The sequence below is a fragment of the Pavona decussata genome, unplaced genomic scaffold, assembly GCF_977016875.1.
Source record: "Pavona decussata unplaced genomic scaffold, jaPavDecu1.1 SCAFFOLD_179, whole genome shotgun sequence".
NCBI lineage: Eukaryota > Metazoa > Cnidaria > Anthozoa > Scleractinia > Agariciidae > Pavona > Pavona decussata.
Window position 1 is genome coordinate 1208798 of NW_028145589.1, and position 21701 is coordinate 1230498.

Genomic DNA, 21701 nt, shown 5'->3' on the forward strand with positions numbered 1-21701 from the left:
TTCCACATATTTTACTCCCTTTGGTTTCAGACGGCCTCGAAGGAAGCAACATGCAAACAACGCAGGAAGCCAGTATGCAAGACGAAGAGATGGAAACTGCAGAATCCCACCAAATATCGCAAGCCCATTTGCTGAAGGAGCAAGAATTTCAGCGTTATAAAGATATCTACTTGAATGCAGTCTATCCTTGTTTGATAAAGGAAGACGAGCTCAGACGCAAAATGAATGAAGGTGTTTCCTCGTCTGGCGAAAAGAGAGGAATGGATGGTGTTTCACTTGATTTAGAACGCCTTGAAAGGTGTCATTCGAATGTGAATAATGAAGTTAAGGACGTTGAGTTTTCTCTGAACTGGACGAATACCACATTGCTTCTGAGGGCGGTAGAAGACCTTAAAGCTGAACTCCAAGAAATTGACAAAGTGTTGGAGCAAGGTATTCTTACAGTGCTTCATGCAAATCTTTTTTCCCTGCAAAGAAAAAGAGTTTCACAACTTTCATTTTACTAACACATAATTTTTTCCCACCAGGCCCCACGTTGTAGTTAAAGCTAGTTGCAATGATATAAAATAACAAAGGTTCCATTTGCAACTGCTCCCTTCTAACTATCAACAGCACCTACTTGTTTATCAGCTGCAAGAATTGACCTGAATCGAGTACAAACCCCGTCCCCTTAGACTCGGTTAATGTAACAATCAGGGACATGGGTTATTAGCATTATTATATTGATAAATATGCTTGCTGGTACGCAGATGGTCCATTGTAGAGAACCACCAAAGCCACCTCCCACCAGCATTTTTCAGAGCATGACCGTAATTGCTCAAATTGATTGTACTGCTGTGATAAAACCTCATTTTGTGGGAAAATGTGGCCTTATTGTCCCCTTACGGAAGGATCGAATCCAAAAAGTTAGAATCAATCCTACCAGAGTTTGGAATAGGAAATTTAAGAATCAAGGACACTTTAATCTACCCACCGATTACGGCTTTTTAATTTCCATAAAAATCAGATATTCCTAGTTAAAAGGTCAGGAACGAAAAGAGGACTTATATAGCAACAAAACCACTAAACGAGGAAAGTGGATAAAAAAATCAACGATCAAAAATGACGCTTCAGCGTCTTCATGACACCATTATCAAGCTGAAATGTAAATTAGACCCTGAATAATTGTCAGAAATAACCGAGTAAATTAGTGTAGGAAAAGCATTGTCATTGTCACACTAACAGTTTGGCGCAAATTTCGTACAAAACACAAATTAACTCGTTTTAGCATTTTTTAAGTACAAAAAACTGTTTGTCAGTCTCTTGAAATGCCATGGTGATTATTTCGGAAGTGCTTGCCAATTGAAGGTGAATAATGTTTGTATTCTTCCAACTGCTGTTGTAATTGCCTATTTAGCTGCATTGAATTGAAATTTGTACATAAGACGTTGTTGTTGATTAACAATAAGTGGTCTTATTTCTTGTATTTTCAACTCTCATTCAATGGCGGTGCTTATCTTCTGGTATAGGTCTTTGAATTGTTTCCGGACAATGTCGGCAGAGTGTTGATCTTCAGATATCCTACTAAAACAAGGAGAAACAACTGCCATTCAACCGCCATTCGCATTCCTTTAGTTTTTGGGGGCCTGATCTCTTACACGTGAGAGTCGCGAGGTTGTCCTAACAACCGGAAATCAAGTCTCGTTCCATTCGTCCATTCCTACTCGGGTCTAGTTTCTTCGCCATTTAAGCTCCTTTCAACCGGAACGTTTAACCGAATAGAAAGAGCTGTAACGTTTAATAGGACATTTTTACTATGGCGTCATTTTACTACAACTACCAGAATCCTTCTGGTTTTTCTTTTCTCATGCTAATTAGAGCTATTGTTCTTTGGTCTCCACTGGGATTACAAAATTTGCATTTGAAAAGGAAAAGGAAATGAATTCTGGTAGTTGTAGTAAAATGACGCCATCATGAAAATGGCCTATTGCCATTATTAACTCGCATTGGTACTCCTTTAGAGTTGGCGTGATGTCCAACGACTTTGCCGACTAAACGACATTTAGATTTAGAGTTAGATTTTTGTCACTGGTACAACATGTCATTCAAAGTAAGCAACAGCTCTCCTTGTTTGTTAAAACGTATACATCCTTCGCGATGCTTTCAGTTAGTCCTTTCTAGTAAGTGTCTTTCCTAAATCTAGGGTTAGTATATTTCGGACAAAAGGTCTTTGGAATCATCTCCGTAAGATCGTGTGACAGTGTAACGAACTCAACCGGGGCCACCGAAAGAAAGGACACTTTGAAATTTAAATAAATGTTTTCGTTTTTGATTGGTTTACAAACTACCAAAGCCTTTGTTGTAAACGTGACCTGTGATTGGCTGATCAATGTTGGGTGGCCCCGGTTGAGCTCGTTACACTGTAATTTCTTTGATGCATGGACCGTTTTTCCACTCTAACTTAGAAAAAACCTTTCCATTCACTTGGCGTTTATTTTAAAAAACTCAGTTAACACAAGTGTTTTTTCCTTTGCAGTAAGTTTGTGCAATCAGTTCATGCTGCCTTAATTTTCAAGGCCCAATATGTAGCTTGTGACATAATGTGCAAAGTGGTCGTTCTGAAAGCTTTCTTTATAATTTTGCCCTAGCAAAAAAAGACTCGTTAGCAGATGAATACGAAGAGGAAGAGGAAACAGAAGAGAGCAAAGACAGAAATGAAGAAGAGGAAGAAGAAGAAGGAGAAGATGTACTCAAGGATATTAACCAGAAGAAAGCGAAGAAACCCGGACGACGGAAACCAAACAAGCGTAAAAAACGGTGAACTAGTTGAATGAGCCAGCGGATACCACCGAATACGTTCTATGAGGTTGAGTGCTTCCCGTACAAAATCAGCGGGTGTGAGAACCTACACATGTGATTTTTGATGCAACGTTTGTCGCAGTTCACTGCAATTTTTCTCGCGCAAGACACTTGTAAAGCGGTTGGGATTTCTGCGCGATATCGCTGTACGTTTTCTAGGAAACCCTGCAAATTTACGTCAAGATTCAAACATCTTCCATGAATCGCGCGTAAATCGCCCCTAGCTAACACACATGCATGATTTAAAACTGCAGCTTCAGTGGGACTCGTGAAAAGTTGCATGTAACAAAAAGGACTAAAAAATCGCATGTAAATTTTCGTTCAGCCTCGTTCCCAGGGTTATTTTTCTTTCTTCTTCTGAGAACGAGGTTGCCACGTATGGTATCTGATGCTGGTCTCCCACGCAGCCGTTCTTAGTGTCGTCACGCAACGCTCCTTCCCACGTGACAACACTACCTGGCTGCGTAGGAGACTCTCCTACCGGCCCAATACCTTAACAGTTACCAGAACTGGGGGGGGGGGGGGGGGGGGTGTCCAATGTAAAAGTGACGGAGGTGACGTCGTACCTCTTATGGGGCAACATGTGTAAAATTCGTAGTTTGGTACCTCTTGGGGTGGTAAAATCTCAAATGAGGTATGGTGGTACCTCTTAGGGTATTGAGCCAAAAAATATGAGAGGTAGTAAATGTCAACCGATTTGGTACGCCGCTTAGGGGTAACAAATTGTTCGGACCACGCCCACAAAACAGAATTCTTGTACCTTTTAGAGACCCTTTTTTAAAATTTCCGACGATCACCCCCGTCAATTTTAGATGGAAGTCCCTCCCGAGGTTTAAGTATCGCAAGCAGCGCTGAACCAGCATTTTTTTAAAATGTGAAACTTTTGATTTTGCTAAAAAAGGTGATTAACGTTCGGCTATCCTAGTTAGTTTCATGAAGATTTTGGACGTTTTCGTGCAAACGGTGCAACAACACCTCTACTAAGTTAAAAAATTCTAGAATACCGAGAGAAAGAAATCAACTGCGTTCTTGAAAGGAACAACTCATGATCTGTTGTGGCCCAGTTTTGAAACGAGAATGCGAGAAACTCCAAGTAAAACCGACAGTTAGCCTAACTTTTTTAAGTTGGACTGGCCGTTCAAAATTCAGTCCATTCGTATCCAGAGACATTCATCGACAGTTGTAATGCAATAGAGTGGTAATACTGTATAACAAAACTGGAATATTAGGTTTTTGTTGATAGAAAAGCAATTTGGGGGATTTTGAAATGACACCAAACTTGATCCCCAACATATTGGTCTCTGTTTCTCTTGCTGAAAATATCGGCCACTACATGTACATGTAGTATGGATATTTCTGTCTGTTTCATGTCAGTTCTGTAGCAAGTACTTTAGATAAAACTAGAGGTGCATGATATGCGATACCCTTGTTTCCAAGTTATAGTGTAAAATAAAAAAAGGTAACGTTAGTGGCTCATGGAAAAAATTTCAGATTGCTTTTATTAGACTGCCGCTTAAGGACGGTGCCTACTAATACCGAAGTATTTTTGAGTGGTTTATGACCTTGCGAGAAAAGCAGATCTCAGCAAGGACTATGGAAATCCAAAAAGAAGATTGGGGGTAACCACGCATTTTTTAGAGATAATTGAGCAACAATTATTCTAAAAAGCAGTAAAATACATATAGAGGATATTACATGGCCGCGCGGAGATACGAAATTTCTCTTCGAGTGTTGAAAAATATTTCACGAGTGAGCGGCCATGTAATATTCTATTTATTATATAAACACCAATGAAATACCAAACCATTTCATTTTCGCTGCGAAAGGCGCGATTTATGATGTGACCATAGTAACGTGAAAATAACGGGTTATCTTCACGTGTGAAGATATCACGTTTTCGCGCGAAAGCTCACCTGGTATTTCACTGTTGTTTATATAATAAAAAGCAATGTATGGCGTTTTCTTCCAAATTGAAGCTTTATTTATTTAATATCTTTAAAAAATGCATGGTTACCCCCAATTTTCTTTTTGGATACCAAGAGCACTTGCTGAGGTCTGCTTTCTCTGCATAGTTTTAAACCGCACAAAAATATCCCTGTATTATTAGGCACCACCCCAATCTCGTCCCCAGAGCCCGCGCACGTTTAAGGCCTCTGGGAACGAGATTGGCACCACCCATAGGAAATCCGTGTATCTCGAGATGCGCAGAACGTATGCACAGTAACAAAAGTAGGCACCGTAGGCATTCAAAATCCTATAGCCGTGAGATTTGAAAAGGTAAATTGAATGAAAAATGATTCTTTACGACTTGTTCGGCAAGGCTTTTAGTAAATAAAATAACTTTTAAAACTGAATAGTCTGTTGTTCCACTTACTATAGTCGTACGGGGGCCGTACGGGTGAGTACGAAACACATAAAGCTTGGGAGAGGAGTGGTGTGGAATGGAGGGTTTGGGACGTTCAATAAAGGAGCTGTCCCTGTCATGCTATTCAATTCAATTCAATTCAATTCAATTCAATTAAATGTAGCCTTTCGTAAGTTCTTCTTTTTGCCTGTTTTTGTCCTCCTCCTCCTCCTCCTCCTCCTCCTCCTCCGCCTTCTTCTTCTTCTTCTTCTTCTTCACTAGATTTTTATGCTTGTCTTGCGAGCCGGGCACTTTGCATAAATTTGTGGAGCGCAGCGAGAACGTTTTGAAAACAACAACAAAAAAATGTTATCAGTCCAGCCATAATTGGGGATTACGGTACGGCCTTCCACTCTTCCAGCGTTCCCGCGCTTTATTAGTAGCCCACCTTCCCATACCCACCAGTAATAAGACCCCGTGATGTGACGTAACGTAACGTGACAGAAAATACGCCATACCGCCATCCAGTCCATGTGCTTCAAAACAAGTAATCTTTCGCTCCGGGGCTGGGTCATAAAACAGCAGCAAGCATAACAATTCTCAGAAGACTGCGAGCACCAGAGTACTTGGCTCCTTTAACAGAAAACAGCTATCGTGATTTACACATGTGCAGTCAAGCAGAGAAACAGAGCAAGGCGTACATCAAAATTTAAACGGTTTTGATGGATTCGTGATCTTTGTGTTTGAATGAATGAAAAGCCTTTCATGGATAATTTCCTGACTTCCTCGGCTTATCTGGGTAAATTAACTGTCACACAAGTGAAGCTGTTTACGTTTTGGAAAGGTAAGGTTTCCCGGGAGTAGCTTGGTTTAGAAAAATATTCTGTACAGAGCAATAATGTAAAGCGTGAGAGCTTGAATTCATGTCGCTCTTCACGCACGAGGCACCACAAGAGATATGGTTCCTGGTTTTATTCGCGGGTGGTGTTAAAGAATGTCTTTCTCTCATAGACTCATAGAGAATTTGGTTTGTCGTGAATTTGTCGCAATTTTGCTTTCGTTTTGGATTCCTTTCCTCAGTTCTAAATGTGTCAAGTGACATGAAAACAACAACAAAGCTGGCATCTCCGTGACTTTCCATCTTCGTCTATGTCTATCAATGAAGAATGAGCTTATGAGCTATTTGAAAACTTTGCGGAATCTTTGTGAACCGAATGTAAAATGAAACAAAGTCAATACGTTTTCTGTTAGTGAATGCATTTCGCGATTCAATCAAACAATCAGTGTTAATAGAGCTTAATTCCTGAGCTGAAATGAGTGGTTTGTTCTTTTTGTTCGCGGAAATAAGTAAATTAAAAATTAAAATTGTGAATGGGCCGCTCCCGAGGGTGCAATGGATACAGGCCGTATATATATTGATTTAGAAGTTGTGATATTATTTTACCAACAGTATTAAATGCACGGTTTTAGCTTGGGAGGGCTGGCAGATCTAGGGTAATCTCTCATTTTCATGGAGCCAGCAGCGTCAAATTCTCTATACCCGGACATCCAATGAAATTCAAATTCCCACCTCTAGCAAATTATGGATTTCCAACCTCACATGGTGTTCACTGCAACACAAGACAGGTGGGCCCACAAAATATCATCAGCTGAAGGATGTTACTATGGTAGTGAAGATTCTGCATTACGCACCACAGGATTTGTTGAGCAATTCAATAGCATTTGAAAACCTTTTATATTTGTTTGCTTTATTGAGTACATCTTTTAAGGATATTCCTGTGTTTTGTTAACATTTACATGTACTGTAATGGGCGGCTTTAAAGAAAACTCTCGACCATTTTGAGCTTCTTATTTTGAGGATTTTGATCATGATTGATTTATTAGAGCCCTGTGGTTCACTGTAGCAAGTAACAATCTCAAAGGTCATGATGCAAATGTGTATGTAGCACAGAAGATGAAAGAAATCTTTTTCTCCTTTGCATTTCTGGGTATTTTGATCCTTGTTATTAATCCTAGTATTTTCAAGATGGCAGATGACTTATTTCCAGGTACTCTCGGTCTTCCAAGATGGTGGCCATGTCAAATTCCCTCAGCCTAGGGTATAGCTTTCTGAATGGGGAGACTGGTATGAGTGAGGGATTATGGGATCATTTGGGTAGATGGATGGAAATTGTACTGGCCCCAGTTGTTCAAAGGCCGGATAACTTTATCCAGCGGATAAGTCACAATCCGACAGTTTCAATCTGTGCAAAGATTTCAGTGTTACCTCACGTGCAAAAGCGAATATGCACACTCTAACCACAGCTTAATTGGGGAGTGTATGAAAACCTTGGACAACATTTAACGTGAAGTATATTTTAGACGCTGAAGAGTGCCTCATCCAGCGGATAAAGTTATCCAGCCTTTGAACAACTGGGGCCTGATGAATAGGAGCATTTATTTTACTCTGCTGTCAGTTGAATAGGAAATACTATTTAACAAGAGCAATGCAATCTCGAGGAAATGCTAAAAAATGCACTTATTGATCAGTGCATGACCACCTGCCTACCCAAAGATCCCACAATCTCTTACTTGGAACTGAATTTCTTCGTACTAATAAGCAACCTCCCTCAGGATCACGAAAGATGCATGACTACATAATAAGTGATCTCAATTCAGAACACAGTATTGACTGAGTACAAACTTCAGAATTCACAGTTCAGTTTACATATTAGATGTCAATGTTTTGATGTTGTTTGCTCTACTTACCAAAACGGTAGTGTAATGCATGGATCCTGTTGAATGTGGTCACCAAGGAGTTCTTGCTCAGGAAGCCGGAGCGCTGGAGGATGCCGTCTTGCTGTTTACCACAGGGCTAAAGCTTACTCCTCCTAACAGACCAAAGCTTGCTAGCAAGCTATTGAAGGACAGAGCAGATTGCTACTGGGGCTTACAGCGCAAAGGGGAAGCATGCGCAGACTTAGAGAAAGCTCTGGCATTATACCCAGGCATCAAGGCAAGAGCTTTTAAATTAAATTATCATTTAGTCCGTGATTGAGTTATAAATATCTTTACTTGTACACAGTTATGCAGTCTTTAGGGTTGTTGTTTAAGCCTTTTGTCACATGTTACTTTGATCTGAACACATATAAAACAGACTCTTTTTGTGAGTAAATTGAAGCTATATCAGCACCCTGCGAGCAGAGCCTCCTTTTGCAGGGTTGTAGCTAAGAAATTTGTCTGCCGGTAAGCTGAGAAATTGAGCCGGCTAAAGAAGGCGCGAAGTGCCTTCTGTCGTCGGCGTAGCCGACGGAGGGTTGGGTATGGGAGGGGGTCGCCCCCTCCCATAAGGGGGGTATGGGGGGCCCTCAACAGGAAATTTTTGAAAATTTTAATTCAATTTGGTGCACTCTGGTGAAATCTAGAGGCTCTTTTATGCAAAAAGAAACAACCATTAAAGAGAAGGTCAGCTGTGGTGCCGCAGTTTGAAACGTGTGGTACAGAGATTCACCCTGAATTTATTCAAAATTTTCTCCCTCGCTTTGACGTTTCCATATTTCCTTCGTGTGGTTTTCGTTGTTTGGCGTTCCTTGAACTCTCTACCAGGTCTGTTCACTGTGCCCCCAAGGAGAATGACAGACCTTCTGAGCAGACAGTGTTTTGTTTTACTACAGTTCGTCTATCTATGCTGTTTTCTTTATTCTCTTTTTGGTGAGCTCACTAGAAGAATAGTTCGTTTTTTAAACACGGTAAAATCCATCAGGAGTATAAAAATTAGAAATAACCTAACTCTCCTAAACAAAATTCAAAACCTAACTAAAACCCGTTTTTCATGAATGCCGTGTATACTCTAACATTAAAAGTGAAAATACGTAACATTAAAGTAATGAGAACGAAAGCTACATCGCTTCCCACTCGTTCCGAAAAGATAAGTGCTTTTAAGTTTGCACTAGTTTATCAGAAAATCGGTTCTTATAAACGCTTAGAACTGCAAACAAAAGAGCTGTCCACTCGGTCGTTCAGCTGTTTATCCAGTTTCGCGGGTTCGTTCACTCGGTTTCTCGTCCGTTCGTTTTCGCCGGCGAGCACTCGGCGGACCGTTTACGCTTCTGGTTTGTTCAGTTGTTCCTCCGTTTGCCCAGTTCTTCTTGCTATTCATAAGCATAAACATGTTCTAAGGAATAAAATTTAACCGATTAAAAGCTGTATTAAAACATTACGAAGAAGTTCCTTCATGTTTTTTTTCTCTGTCATGCTACAGAGAAAGACTTCTTCTTTCTCCGATGTGACACAAATACCTGGTAACAAACTTGTTGCCAATCTTTCGCAATGCCTTGAATGCAGGGGCTACCAAGCTTCGTGTTGACAAGATGGAGGACGCAGAAAACGGAATGAGGACACGGTAAACAAGTCCTCAAAACAAGACTTTATTTCAATTACTTTATGGCATCGATACTCAAGGTAGTCAGGAGTTTATTCAACCTTTTCACTTAAAATATATTATTCTAAATCGAACAATTGCTTGTGGGTAACTAAAGAACTGTTCATTGCCCTTTTGACCGAGTGTTTGCCACCCAAAATTCAGCCGGCGATGACCTCTTTCCCAGCCGGCGAATTTCGCCGGCAGCCGGCGCTTAGCGACAACCCTGCTTTTGTAACACCAAAATCGAGCAAGCAAAAGAAAGGCTCTGCTAGCAGGGTGCTATATCGGTTAAGGTCACATGTAGCAATCCTTTAATTCCCAATATTGACCAGCTACATGTAGTATCTAAATTGTCCAGAGAAGATCAGCACTTGATCAAATATACGACAAGTAAAATGTGTTGAAACAAAACACGGCAGACCATGTTGCAACTACATTGTGCCAACTGTCTCCTTAAATGTACGGCTGTACTTGCACTTCTCTCAAATCCCTGTTACACTTGTAAGCCTACCTTTTTATATATTTATCATGAGCTAACACTTTATGTCAAGTTTTCGCCATAAAAACTGCTCTTATGCTCGACATTTACTTATAATACTAGGCTTGCTACACTGTTGACACTGAAGCAAATTCTTACAAACTGTAACATAAGAAATTCAGGGAGAGTAGTGATGAGAATAGACCATTTCCAAGTTGCTTTGAACCTCATTATGAAAGCAAGGCTAAGTGCAGAGTTTTTATTATGAAAATTAGTTTCCATTCGTGTGCAAACAAAACTAATTTTCATTCGCAAAGCTTTGCATTTAGTCTCGCTTTCATAATGAGGTTCAGAGCAACTCAGAAATCTCATGGTCTATTTGTATGGAGGTACTGGGGTGAAGCAAATAACAATCAGCCATTATTGAATTGATGTCTTGCCATCAAAATCAAAATGTAGTCACCAGTGGTCTCCTTATTAGCCCTACCTATCTAACCAGAATTAATATACCGGTATGTTTTTTGTTTTTTTCAAATGAGTTCAATAACCACACAAACAGTTCAAAAACCACACATCAGTTCAGTGACAGTAGACCTCAATTGTAAGAATAACTATAGGTGAAGTGTTTTTTATTTCATTTGGACATGTAGGAAGAGAGGAAGGGGAAAGGGGGGGGGGGGAGAGAAGGGGTTTGGGGTCAATGAAAAATCAAAAGTTCAATAACCACACCATCAGTTCAATAAACACACACCAGTTCAGTGACAGTAGACTTCAGTTGTAAGAACAACTATAGAAGGAGTGTTTTTTTATTTCTTGCCACAAGTAGGAGGAGAGGGGAGAGGGGCTTACGGGGGCAAGGTCCATATTTAGGGCAGGCAGAAAGTCGGAATAAACGAAATAGAATCTATATATTCACATATAATGGTAACAGGCTTCCACGGACGTATTTAAAAATCCATTGTCCATTTATCCATTGCTCCTCATTGTAATCATGTTTAGCATCAGCTGTCTAATTAATATATGTAGCTACTTCTTGTACTTGGCTGCTCTTCCTGCTCTTCTGTCTTGCTTGTGCATCAGACCAATGGAGCAAAAACTGAACAAACCCGAAGCGCAAACGAACGAACCAGCGGAAACCCCAGCGAACGAAGAACCGAGCCAGCGAATGGATAGCCGAATGACCGACTTAACGACCAAACGGTCCATCGAACGCACACCGGCGAAAACGAGCGAACGAACCAGCGAAAGTAGATGAACAGCTGAACGACTGAGTGGACAGTTCCCCTGCCTCCAGTCATAAGCGTTTATAAGGATTGATTTTCTGATATTCTAATGCAAACTTAAAAGCGCTTAACTTTTCGGAACGAGTGAGAAGCGACGTAGCTTTAGTTCCAACTACCTTAATGCCAAGCAAATAATGAAAATCTTACGCACATATTTTAGTGAGCTCACCAAAAAGAGAATCAAGAAACAGCATAGATTGACAAAAGCAAAACAAAGCTCCGCCTTCTCAGAAGGTCTGTCATTCTCGTCAGGGGCACAGTGAACAGACCCGGTAGAGAGTTCAAGAAACGCCAAACAACGAAAAACGCGAACGAAATATGTAAGCATTACGGCGAGGGAGAAAATTTTGAAAAAATTCAGGGTGAATCTCTCTACCACACGTTTCAAACTGCGGCACCACAGCTGGCCCTACGTGCCTGAGCTGACAACTATCATTCTATGCAGTTTCAGATTTCAATACATTGACAAAACTAATGATTATTTTGTACCTGAATAGTCCGTGTCACGAAGATTTAGAGCAGCTCCTTCAATTAACTGGTATTAAATCCAATGCAGCACATCAATTCGCCATCTGATGCCGCTTATTTATCAGTTCAGTTGACAGAATTTGGGTGTGATGGGTTGGAGTCCTTGTGTTATACAGAAGAAAAGATTCTTGCAGTCCTTGTATGTTCAACCCGAGTCTTGACATATACGGCATTTATTCGATTAACTGCCCTGGGTGCTTATTCAAGGATGAGCACTTGCAATGTATTATTTTCCCAACATTTTCAGCAAGCGAGGACATTTTTAGAGAATAACAAAAGAAGGGATACCAATTTAGTTTGCTTCAACAAGACAAAACAAAATGCAAAAGCTAACTTGAATAAGCCATAAACAATATAAAAGTTCATTGATTACCATATCAAAAACCAATTTTGGAAGTCAACACAACAGTCAACTGACGTTCCTCTTACTTCACGCTGGGCTAGTATAGAATTCTTTTTGAGGGGTGTGGGGGTGGGCACTTGTTGAGCTTTCTGGCTTTCAGGGTGGGTGCTTATTAGAGGATTGGCACTTATTAAGTTTTTGGGCTTTCAGGGTGGGCGCTTATTCAAAGGTGGGCAGTTAATTGGACAAATACGGTATGAGTTTGGAGAATTCCTGAAGGGCAGGGTGAAAATAAGTTGATGCAATGATGATCTACTTGTACATGTAAAAACAGATTTCTGACATTGTCCACTACATGTCTGTATTGAAATCTCAAGTTACCACAGTACTATCAGCCACTAGCTGTTACCCACAGTTTGTTGAATGTAAAGCCTTCATATACCTATGAAATAGTTCTTTGAACAGAACCTTTTTGTTTTGATATAGGATGAGCCAGAGAAATGGTCCACAAGGGGCTTTGAAGCCCTTGAAAAGGACAATTTCTCCATTGCTATCCAGTGTTTTTCCTATTCTTTGCTGTATTGCCCGGCAAAGAATGCTAGTTTACAGTCCAGACTGTATGCCTGGAGGGCAGAAGCAAACTACAGAATGGAGAAGGTTGTTGAGGCACGGAAAGACATCACACGATGTAGGAAAGTTGACCCTGCATTGGCCAAGGTTTGTCTTTGCTTATTTGCAGTTCTTTAAAAGTTTGTCATTAGTACAATCCAACAATAAGCAACCTGTAAGTCCGTCATACAATTTTCAATTTGTGAACAAGCAGATGAGGTATTGGAATGATGGTGAAGTGTTTACAAGTGGCTGTATTGTATTTCAGTCTGCTACCTGTTCACAGACATTTCACATTTTACCTGCTACATTGTACATTTGACAAAAGATTTCCTGAAAACTTCTTTGTTAAAAACCCATTCAGTGCATTATCAGGTTTTCCTATCATTTCCTTCTGTTGAAACTCAATAGCAAGAACCCTGATTATGGAGGTGCCCAAGCGAGACAATAAGGCAGTGACGCCTTTGCTGTTCCATTGTGAGCTTTCCTTTACAAACAAATGTGGAAGTACTTTACATTGATTCACCCAGCCCAGGTTTAGAAATCACTAAATCAAGTACTGGTGAACCATTAGGGAAACCTATGGGGGGAGCAGGGGTGCATGTTTACCATGCCATGGACCCGGGAGAGGGTACTTCCCTATATAAACTAATGTTTGTAGGTATATGTGGTGCCAAAGGTTATGGTTTTTGAGCCTTTTTGGCCTGAAATAGGGTATAGATTTTTAGATTTTAACATTGTGGTCTGAAACTCTGAAAATGGGTGTGGATTTTAACAGAAATATGTATGGATTCTAGAGAAAGGGTGCTGAAAAATTACATATTTTGGTCTGAAATAGGGTGAAGGTTTGGAGAACTGAGACACCCCCCCCCCCCAACCCAATTTGTTCTCTGTATTCCAAAGGATTATCTCGTGTGTTTGTTGTATTCTCTATCCTTAATTAATTGCCCTCAGACATAGCGCTGATGAAAATCCTTCGGAACACAGCTGTTTCACCCCTAAGGTTTCACCTTTTACTGTCAGTGTGTCACTGTTACTGTTTCAATGTGGTTATATTACACACAATAACAGTCCTGTGCCCCCCCCCTCTCCTATCCCGTTGAAACAAAATTAATTAAAGATAGCTCTCTTTCTTTTTGTGCTAGCAACAAGGTCGACACTATAAGGAACAAGGCATTCAGTTGTACCAAATTCACAGTTACAATAAAGCCATTGTGTCATTTGGACTTGCAAAGGAGTTTATCCCTCGGTCAATAAGTGAACTTCATGCCCAAATACAGAGCTACTTGGCATCTTGTCATTTTAATCTGCGGCAATATCCTGAAGCCTTAGAAGCTGGAAAAGAGTCGTACAAGATCAGGCCAGGAAGATCACAGGTTTGTACTGTCATGTCACATTTTGGCGTCAAAGTCTGTTATTGTAGTTACAAGCCATAATAGCGGGGGTGAATTCAATAAAACTTTTACACTTAAGTGTTGTAGTTTATAAGCTTTACTGTTAGTTCGACGTGCACACACAAAAAGAAACTCAATGAAGAGTTCGTAAAGGAGTTCAATTAACATTGTTAAAGGCTCTATTATTGAATTTGTTTTCTACATGAGCATGTTTTATCAAGGGCCTGGATTGTTGGTTACAAGACAACTTGTAAATGCTTATCAGCTATATGTTCTATTAGATGACAGTCCTTAAAATTCTGAAATGCATAGTAATCAAGAGCTAATTGTTTTTAATAATTTGGTAAAGCTGAAAAATGAACGAGTTTTAACTGAGTGAGTTCAGTGCCTTCTTGTTATAATTCATTTAATCTGCCACAGAATAAGGAGTGAGTCTGTAGCCAATCAGATTATGACATTTGTGCTAGAAGGCTGGTAGATTTAAACTACATGTAAATTATTTTAGACAGAAACACAAGGAAAGGGTCTTGAGAATCCATGTGCCTCTCTTGATATGTTCCTAACTTTTGCATGATTATTCTTTCACTTTATATTTATTTTATTGTACAGGCAACTTTTACTTTTGATTTTTTTCGCCAATAGTGAAATTACTCAGCTTGTCAAACAAATATTTTGTTCGGTTGTGAGTGATGTTTAATTCCTTTCCTTTGTAGGGTGAAGCAAAGCGGTGGAAAGATAGAGGCAAACAGCTTTTCAAAGAAAACAGATTTGATCTCCTTGTTGACTGCTATTCCCTGGCGATTAACTATGCTCCCACAAGTGACAGAGAGCTTCTAGCTCAGTTGCTTTCCAATCGCTCTCTGGTTCACATAAGGAATAAGACATATACATTGGCATTGCTGGATGCCGAGCGGTGTGTCAAGATCAGGCCCAGCTGGTCAAAGGTGAGCTGAACTTATGGAAACTGAAGTGCTCATAAACTATCATGGCCTGTTGTCATTCCTGCACAATTGACCTTTGATAGTCTACATTCAATCCTTGTACATTGCAAATATTATAGAGCAATTATTTCTCTAATAATTACATTGAGATTCTAACTTAACTTTAAGGCATGGGAAATAAAACAAAAGAAGTTAATTATCCACCTCTGAACATCCCAGTATAATAATTATTATTTCTTTTGTTTTACTTCCCTAAAGCCTTACAGCCAAGTAGGAATTAAAGTATAATGAAATTGGCCTATTATTCTTTCTATTCAATCAATCATCTATTATTTCTTGGTGGGTCTATACGACTGAATGAAATGACCAACTAGTTTAGTTGGTAGATTACTGCACTTGTATTGCAGAGGTTGAATTTTTTTCCAGGCTTCCTTTTTGCAGTCACACCTGTATTGCGCAAGTTACATAGATTACATACTAATGGTCTTCCATTCAAATCTGTAATATTTTGCTCTCAAATGAACCCATGTTTGTTTGCTTATAAAATGAATGTTAGGCTCATTACCGACTGGGATCAAGCTTAGCCGGCATGAAGCGTTATGATGAGGCTATGGATTCCTTTGTTACTGCACTGGAACTCGCTGAGACAGATGAGGAGAAGTATGACACTCTCCTGCAGATCATCACCATTGGCCCTGAGCTGGAGGGTATGGCAAAACGCCAATATGGTCTCACAAATTGGTAACTGGCTCAGCAAGCATTATTCAGTTATGTATACACGTGGGAGGTTGCTATGCATCAAAGTTAAGCTTCAGTAGTCTCTTCAAGTGACTCTAGCTTCCTTGAGTGCTAATTGGCAAACCTTCCAAGTGCATGATCCATAACTCAATAACTCTGAGCCATTTACCATTTGTTTTTTAACATAACCTAAATGGAGATAGAATCTGTTTGTAGTCTTGAGTAACCAACATCATATTAGACTCAAATCCTGCTTTACACTGTTGTCGTACAGTATATACATAGAGTAGGTTGTAGCACAGATTTTTTTACTACTCAAAATGTTGGAAACCTCTAGCTAAACCAGAATTATATTCTTGCAAAAATTAACGCAACAGCTGGAGTGCTTGAACATTTTATGGGATTCTTTTTGGATTATACAATGTACATGTATTTTTACTAAATTGTAGATATTAGGGACATACTTAATGCTGTCACAGTAATTTTAACTATCTATCCTTCAGATGGAACAGCGGGCGTTTGTGAAGGGCTGTGTCCTCAAAGTATCATCCAGAGAGCTGTGGATGATGCTATAGAAAAAGAAAACTGGGAGAGACTTCGTGTCTTGTTCCTTGGTGGCGGGGGTCCTTATGAGGCCTGTCCAGGAGAAGGAGGGCTTGCTAGCGAGTGCAACGTTTCCCAAGTCCCACTTGAATTGATCATATCATCGCAAGTAAAAGACAAGAAGGACCTTGTGACTGCTTTGGTGGATTTTGGGGCATGTGTAGATGGGCCTCTTTTTTGCGAGAAGCCCCCCATCTTAGCTGCATTGGAAAAGGAAGAATTTGAGATTGCAACTAAGTTGATCCAAGAGGGAGCTATTATAGACTGTGTATCAAATCAACCACATCTCCGGACAAAGGTTTTGTTTCATTTGCTATAAAACTGCAAATTAAAATTTATACTATTTAGAAACCATGTACGGTACTCATTGAAGGTTGCAAGCATAACTGTCTTATGACAAGTTTTGTTTGTATCTGATTTGGCCTCAAATTTTGCATCATCATCATCATTGTCAACATTATCATCATCATTATCGCTGTCTCTCTCTCTACATGTTTTCTCCCTGGCGGCAGCCTCTGCTTTTTGCCAGGTTTGGAACTCCACGCTAATTAAAGCATTCTCTTAGTTTCCCTCCACATGCTATCTTTCAATTAACTGTTTAAAAAAAACATAGTCCATTTTTTTCCTTGTCTGACTGGCATCTTGGTGAAAATGCTATGGATAAAAAACATGTTTGTTACCTGACAATGCTTCCCATTGTGGTTCCCTGGACACAAGACAATTATGCTTCCAGCCCTTTCAAACTCACATAATTATACAGGTACATTATCCATTAGCCATGCTCGTCATCATCATCATCATCATCATCATCATCATCATCATCATCATCACTTACCCTCAGATTTACAGAGTAGCTTAATGCAGCTAATATCTCTGAGCATTTACCCACCCAACCATGAGAGTATACACACAAAGACCAGACCACAACACCGGGAACTACATCCCCTACTCTTCGCGAACAGTGAGTGGGTTCTTTAACATCCCACAGAGTTATTTACAAACAAGGGTGAGTGGACTAGAAAGTCTAACCATTTGCAGCTGTCAGAGCAAAGGCAGCACTTTCTCCTCAGTTATTTAAAGACCCTGAGTGTTGGTCCGCCTGGGGTTTGAACCCACGACCTCCTGCACGATAGTCCGGTACTCTACCAACTGAGCCATCCGTTCGGCGATTAAATGTTCTGGTTGTTCAAGGAATGAAAAACTTTATCCAGTTGATAAGTTACTAACCTGCTAACAAAATTAATGTATTCCAAATACTGCATATATTATGACAAGTTATTGGTTCAGCTCCACACTTTGTTTTATGGATGTACAATATTGAAATTCACATTAAGTGGTAATAGTGAGTGTTGTCTTGCAGTACAGTAAGGACTTTGAAATCTTGGAACAGTGTTTGGGTAAGCAGTGTGGGAAGAGTTTGAGCATGCGATAGCAAAAAAAAATATGTACCTGAAACCAGTAAACCCCATGATACCTTTAACGCATGCACTTTCAGATTTCACCCACAAATTTAACAGTTACAATCTGACTGCACTAATCTCCTGCTTTCTTAAACTCTCAAGAGGAAAGAAAATTTGCTTCAGAAAATAGGAGTTTAAGATTGCCAAAAGGGAGTGACTGTAAACAGTATCCAATGGAAACAAGTTTTTATTTGTGATATCAAGAGGCGAGCCAGTGTTTGAATTAACAGCACATGTAGTCTTGTGATGCAAAGCTTGAAATGGATATGTACTTTCATCCTGGGCTGGATTGTTCTAGGTCAACTAATAGATGCTAATCCTCGATGAAATGTTAAGTGAGGTATGCTTTGTACATTACCAGTTGTAAATGTTTTTCAAAGCTAATTTTCAGTTCAAGGTAAACAAAAGTCTAAGTGAAAACTGAAACTGCAATAAAAGTTTACACTAATCCCGGTTAGACTTTCTAGTCTTCTCTGATAAGGACGATAAGCTGTAGGACCCGTCTCACAACACTTTTCTTAACAATAATCTGTGGGACATGAAAGAACCCATGGCACTGTTTGAAAAGAGTAGGGCGTGGAGTTCCTGGTGTCATGGTCTATCTGTTTTTATATAATAAGCTGAATTCTGTACGCATTTTGATTGGTTCTTACTTATGATCTATTGGAGGACACGCATACATGACGTCACCATTAACAACTTTTGCTTCTTTATTATATAAAACAAATAAACTCCATATTGCTGTGCGTCTGTTCAGTAATAGATCACAATGGACGTCAAAATGTGCTAAGAACATCAGTGACACACTCAGCTGGGCCTCGTGTGCCACTTCTTTCTTACCACATTTTGACGTCATCTGTGATCTGTTACTGAACAGACGCATGGCAATATGGAATCTGTTTGTTAAATAACTGTCATTGGTCTGGGTGGGTGGGGTGAGATCATATATGGACTGAGGCGGCAGCCAGAGGCGCCTTCTATTATGCTGACGTCCGATCTCACCCGCCTGCTCCTCTGCAATTCAGGTATTAGCTGCAAGAGAAGAAAAGTGGCTCCCCCATTCTTCTTCTTCTTCTACTCATGATCATAATCATAACCATGTTTTGAACAAACTGGGCCCTGAAGTTAAAGTACACATTTAAGGTTGAGGGAGTTACATGTATAAGTAAAGTTACATTAATTTTGTTTTTATTTTGTTCTAACAGGCCCATGCACAATACTGGAAAAAGCAAGCAGATAAATTTATGGGATATGGAAACTATTCCAAAGCTTCTGAGTACTTCAACTTGGCCCTTCGACATGCCCCAGATCAAGCAGCCGAGGTGAAAAGGGAATGCTACGAATCATTGTCTGACATTTGCTTTAAACGGAGGGAGTTTACCCAGTGTGTTGACCATGGAGTTAAAGGATATCATGTAAAACCGGTCAAGAGAGAGGTTAGAATTGCATTGTTTGCTGTAGACTGTTTACTTCATTGAATTAGATTCCTCTCCTCAGTGAAGAAAAAAAGAAAGGGTTACAAGCCATTTTAAAGAATGTTCACGACCACTAATAACATTAGGGACCTACAACAAAACAACAGCAATAGAAACAAGAATGTCAAAAAACAAAAGGTTTAATGAGCTAGACAATGGCTCTGCACGTTCATTAAAAATAATATTAGGGCACGTTTCTGTGATGTCCTCTGCAAATGATCAAATTTAAAGGTTTAACAAAATGTGAGCACACAACAGTGAATTTTTGCTTTCTCTTTACAGACTTGCTACTAATCATGTTTCTGGGATAATTAATTCACATTGTGCGAGTTGAATGCATTGAATATATAATCGCAAAGCAGATCAGATGCTTTCCTTGTGAGTCAGTTTTTGTTTTCTTGCCATATAAGAAACAACAGCTTTCCCTCCCTCCCAGCCCCATGCCAGTCTGTCAGTGAGTCTGTAATCTTTGGGGAGTTGTCTAGTTGTCAATAAATGCTGTTGCATTCTTGTGTGGCAGACAAATGAAAATAACATGAATATTTATTTCTAAGTGACGTCTTCATTTGTGTTACTGTTGTGCTTTTGTAAGGTCCCTAATTATATGGAGGCTTTGAGGATATCCTCTTTTTGCCTTTTCTTGTCAGGAGTTAGTTCAAAAGTGGAGGGAACGAGGAAACCAACTTTTCAAAGACAAGCAGTATGAGCTGGTCATAAAGTATTACTCACTGGCCATGGATTATGTGCCGCAGACTGCAGAGGATGACGATAAGCTGAGTGCAGTGCTGCTGAGCAACAGATGTGCTGCTTACTTGAACCTTGAGAGGTACGACAAGGCCATGGAAGATGCTAAGAGATGTGTGCAGATAGAGCCAGAATGGTCCAAGGTATGACTTGTACAGACCCCCCTGTGCTGTAACAATGGAAAGATTAAGAATCGTGTTTACAGCAAACAGCAAATGTGGGATTCGCATTTATGTTTTCTTGAAAAAATTAGTAATGTACATTTAGGATAAATGTGGTCATGTGGTCATTTGTCGCCATTCCTGTTTGCCATAGAACGCTTTCTAAATCTCTCTATTGACAAGTGTACTTAACTGTGTGAACATTTTACAGGGTTTGTAGAGAAGGAGGAGTATGATTTGCTCATGCATTGAGTCTGGAAAAAGAAAATGATGGTTAGGAAAAAGTGTGAAAAAAGTCTAAAACTTTTGCACACAAAAATGTGTCCCACGGTTTAGTACACATTTTATGATGGACTCTGTCGCATACAGTGGCTCTGTGCTTTGGAACATACTGACTTCCAAATATACTGATCTTGTTGATAAAAGCCATGATAATCTTGCCAAAAAGCTCAAAACTTCGGAACTTTTTAAGGCCGTTAAATTCAATGTATTATCAGCCACGACTGCTAGCTTTGAACTTGAAGATTTTGTATATATTTGAATGTAAGCTAATCTGTGTCAAGTTGCAATGATAGCATTCTAATATGCTTTTACAGTGCATTTAATTGTATTTAATATCTAGTTCTACTTGTATTCAATTTAGTAGTAAGGTATTGTACGCAAACCCTCAAGCTTTCAGCTTTCATATACATTGTGTATAAATAAAGGCAACCTACCCTACCTACCTACCTACCTACCTACCTACCTACCTACCTACCTACCTACCTACCTACCTACCTATCTACCTACCTACCTACTTACCTACCTACCTACCTACCTACCTACCTACTTACCTACCTACCTACCTACCTACCTACCTACCTACCTACCTACCTACTTACCTACCTACCTACCTATCTACCTACCTACCTACCTACCTACCTACCTACCTATCTACCTACCTACCTATCTACCTACCTACCTACTTACCTACCTACCTACCTACCTACCTACCTACTTACCTACCTACCTACCTACCTACCTACCTACCTACCTATCTACCTACCTACCTACCTACCTACTTACCTATCTACCTATCTACCTACCTACCTACCTATCTACCTACCTACCTACTTACCTACCTACCTACCTACCTACCTACCTACCTACTTACCTACCTACCTACCTACCTACCTACCTACCTACCTACCTACCTACCTACCTAACCCTGCAGATCTATTTTGTGCCATTTTCTTGTTTGCAAAAATATTTGGTATCAGTACTAGAAGGACTGTAAGGTAGTTAAAAAATAGGCCATTCATGGCATTTGACGTAGGAAGAATGCTCTCCTAATACGGATCAGAGTCGAGATTGTATGGGA

At 39.9% G+C, this 21701-nt stretch overlaps 2 protein-coding genes across 2 annotated transcripts in view; both read left to right on the forward strand.

Moving 5' to 3' along the window:
• LOC146463350 (TPR and ankyrin repeat-containing protein 1-like) overlaps window positions 1–5192 on the forward strand; it is a 31281-nt gene extending 26089 nt beyond the window's left edge. Inside the window, exons 19-20 of the mRNA XM_085084599.1 lie at window positions 31–432; window positions 2628–5192. Coding sequence (XP_084940725.1) covers window positions 31–432; window positions 2628–2800 — 575 coding nt within the window. The 3' untranslated portion in view covers window positions 2801–5192. The remainder of the gene's footprint in view (window positions 1–30; window positions 433–2627) is intronic.
• Window positions 5193–5689: 497 nt separating this feature from the next.
• LOC146463351 (TPR and ankyrin repeat-containing protein 1-like) overlaps window positions 5690–21701 on the forward strand; it is a 38587-nt gene continuing 22575 nt past the window's right edge. The window contains exons 1-9 of the mRNA XM_085084590.1: window positions 5690–6026; window positions 7942–8177; window positions 12703–12933; window positions 13971–14201; window positions 14933–15163; window positions 15717–15867; window positions 16402–16799; window positions 19167–19397; window positions 20084–20323. Of these exons, the coding sequence (XP_084940716.1) occupies window positions 7950–8177; window positions 12703–12933; window positions 13971–14201; window positions 14933–15163; window positions 15717–15867; window positions 16402–16799; window positions 19167–19397; window positions 20084–20323 (1941 nt within the window). The 5' untranslated portion in view covers window positions 5690–6026; window positions 7942–7949. The remainder of the gene's footprint in view (window positions 6027–7941; window positions 8178–12702; window positions 12934–13970; window positions 14202–14932; window positions 15164–15716; window positions 15868–16401; window positions 16800–19166; window positions 19398–20083; window positions 20324–21701) is intronic.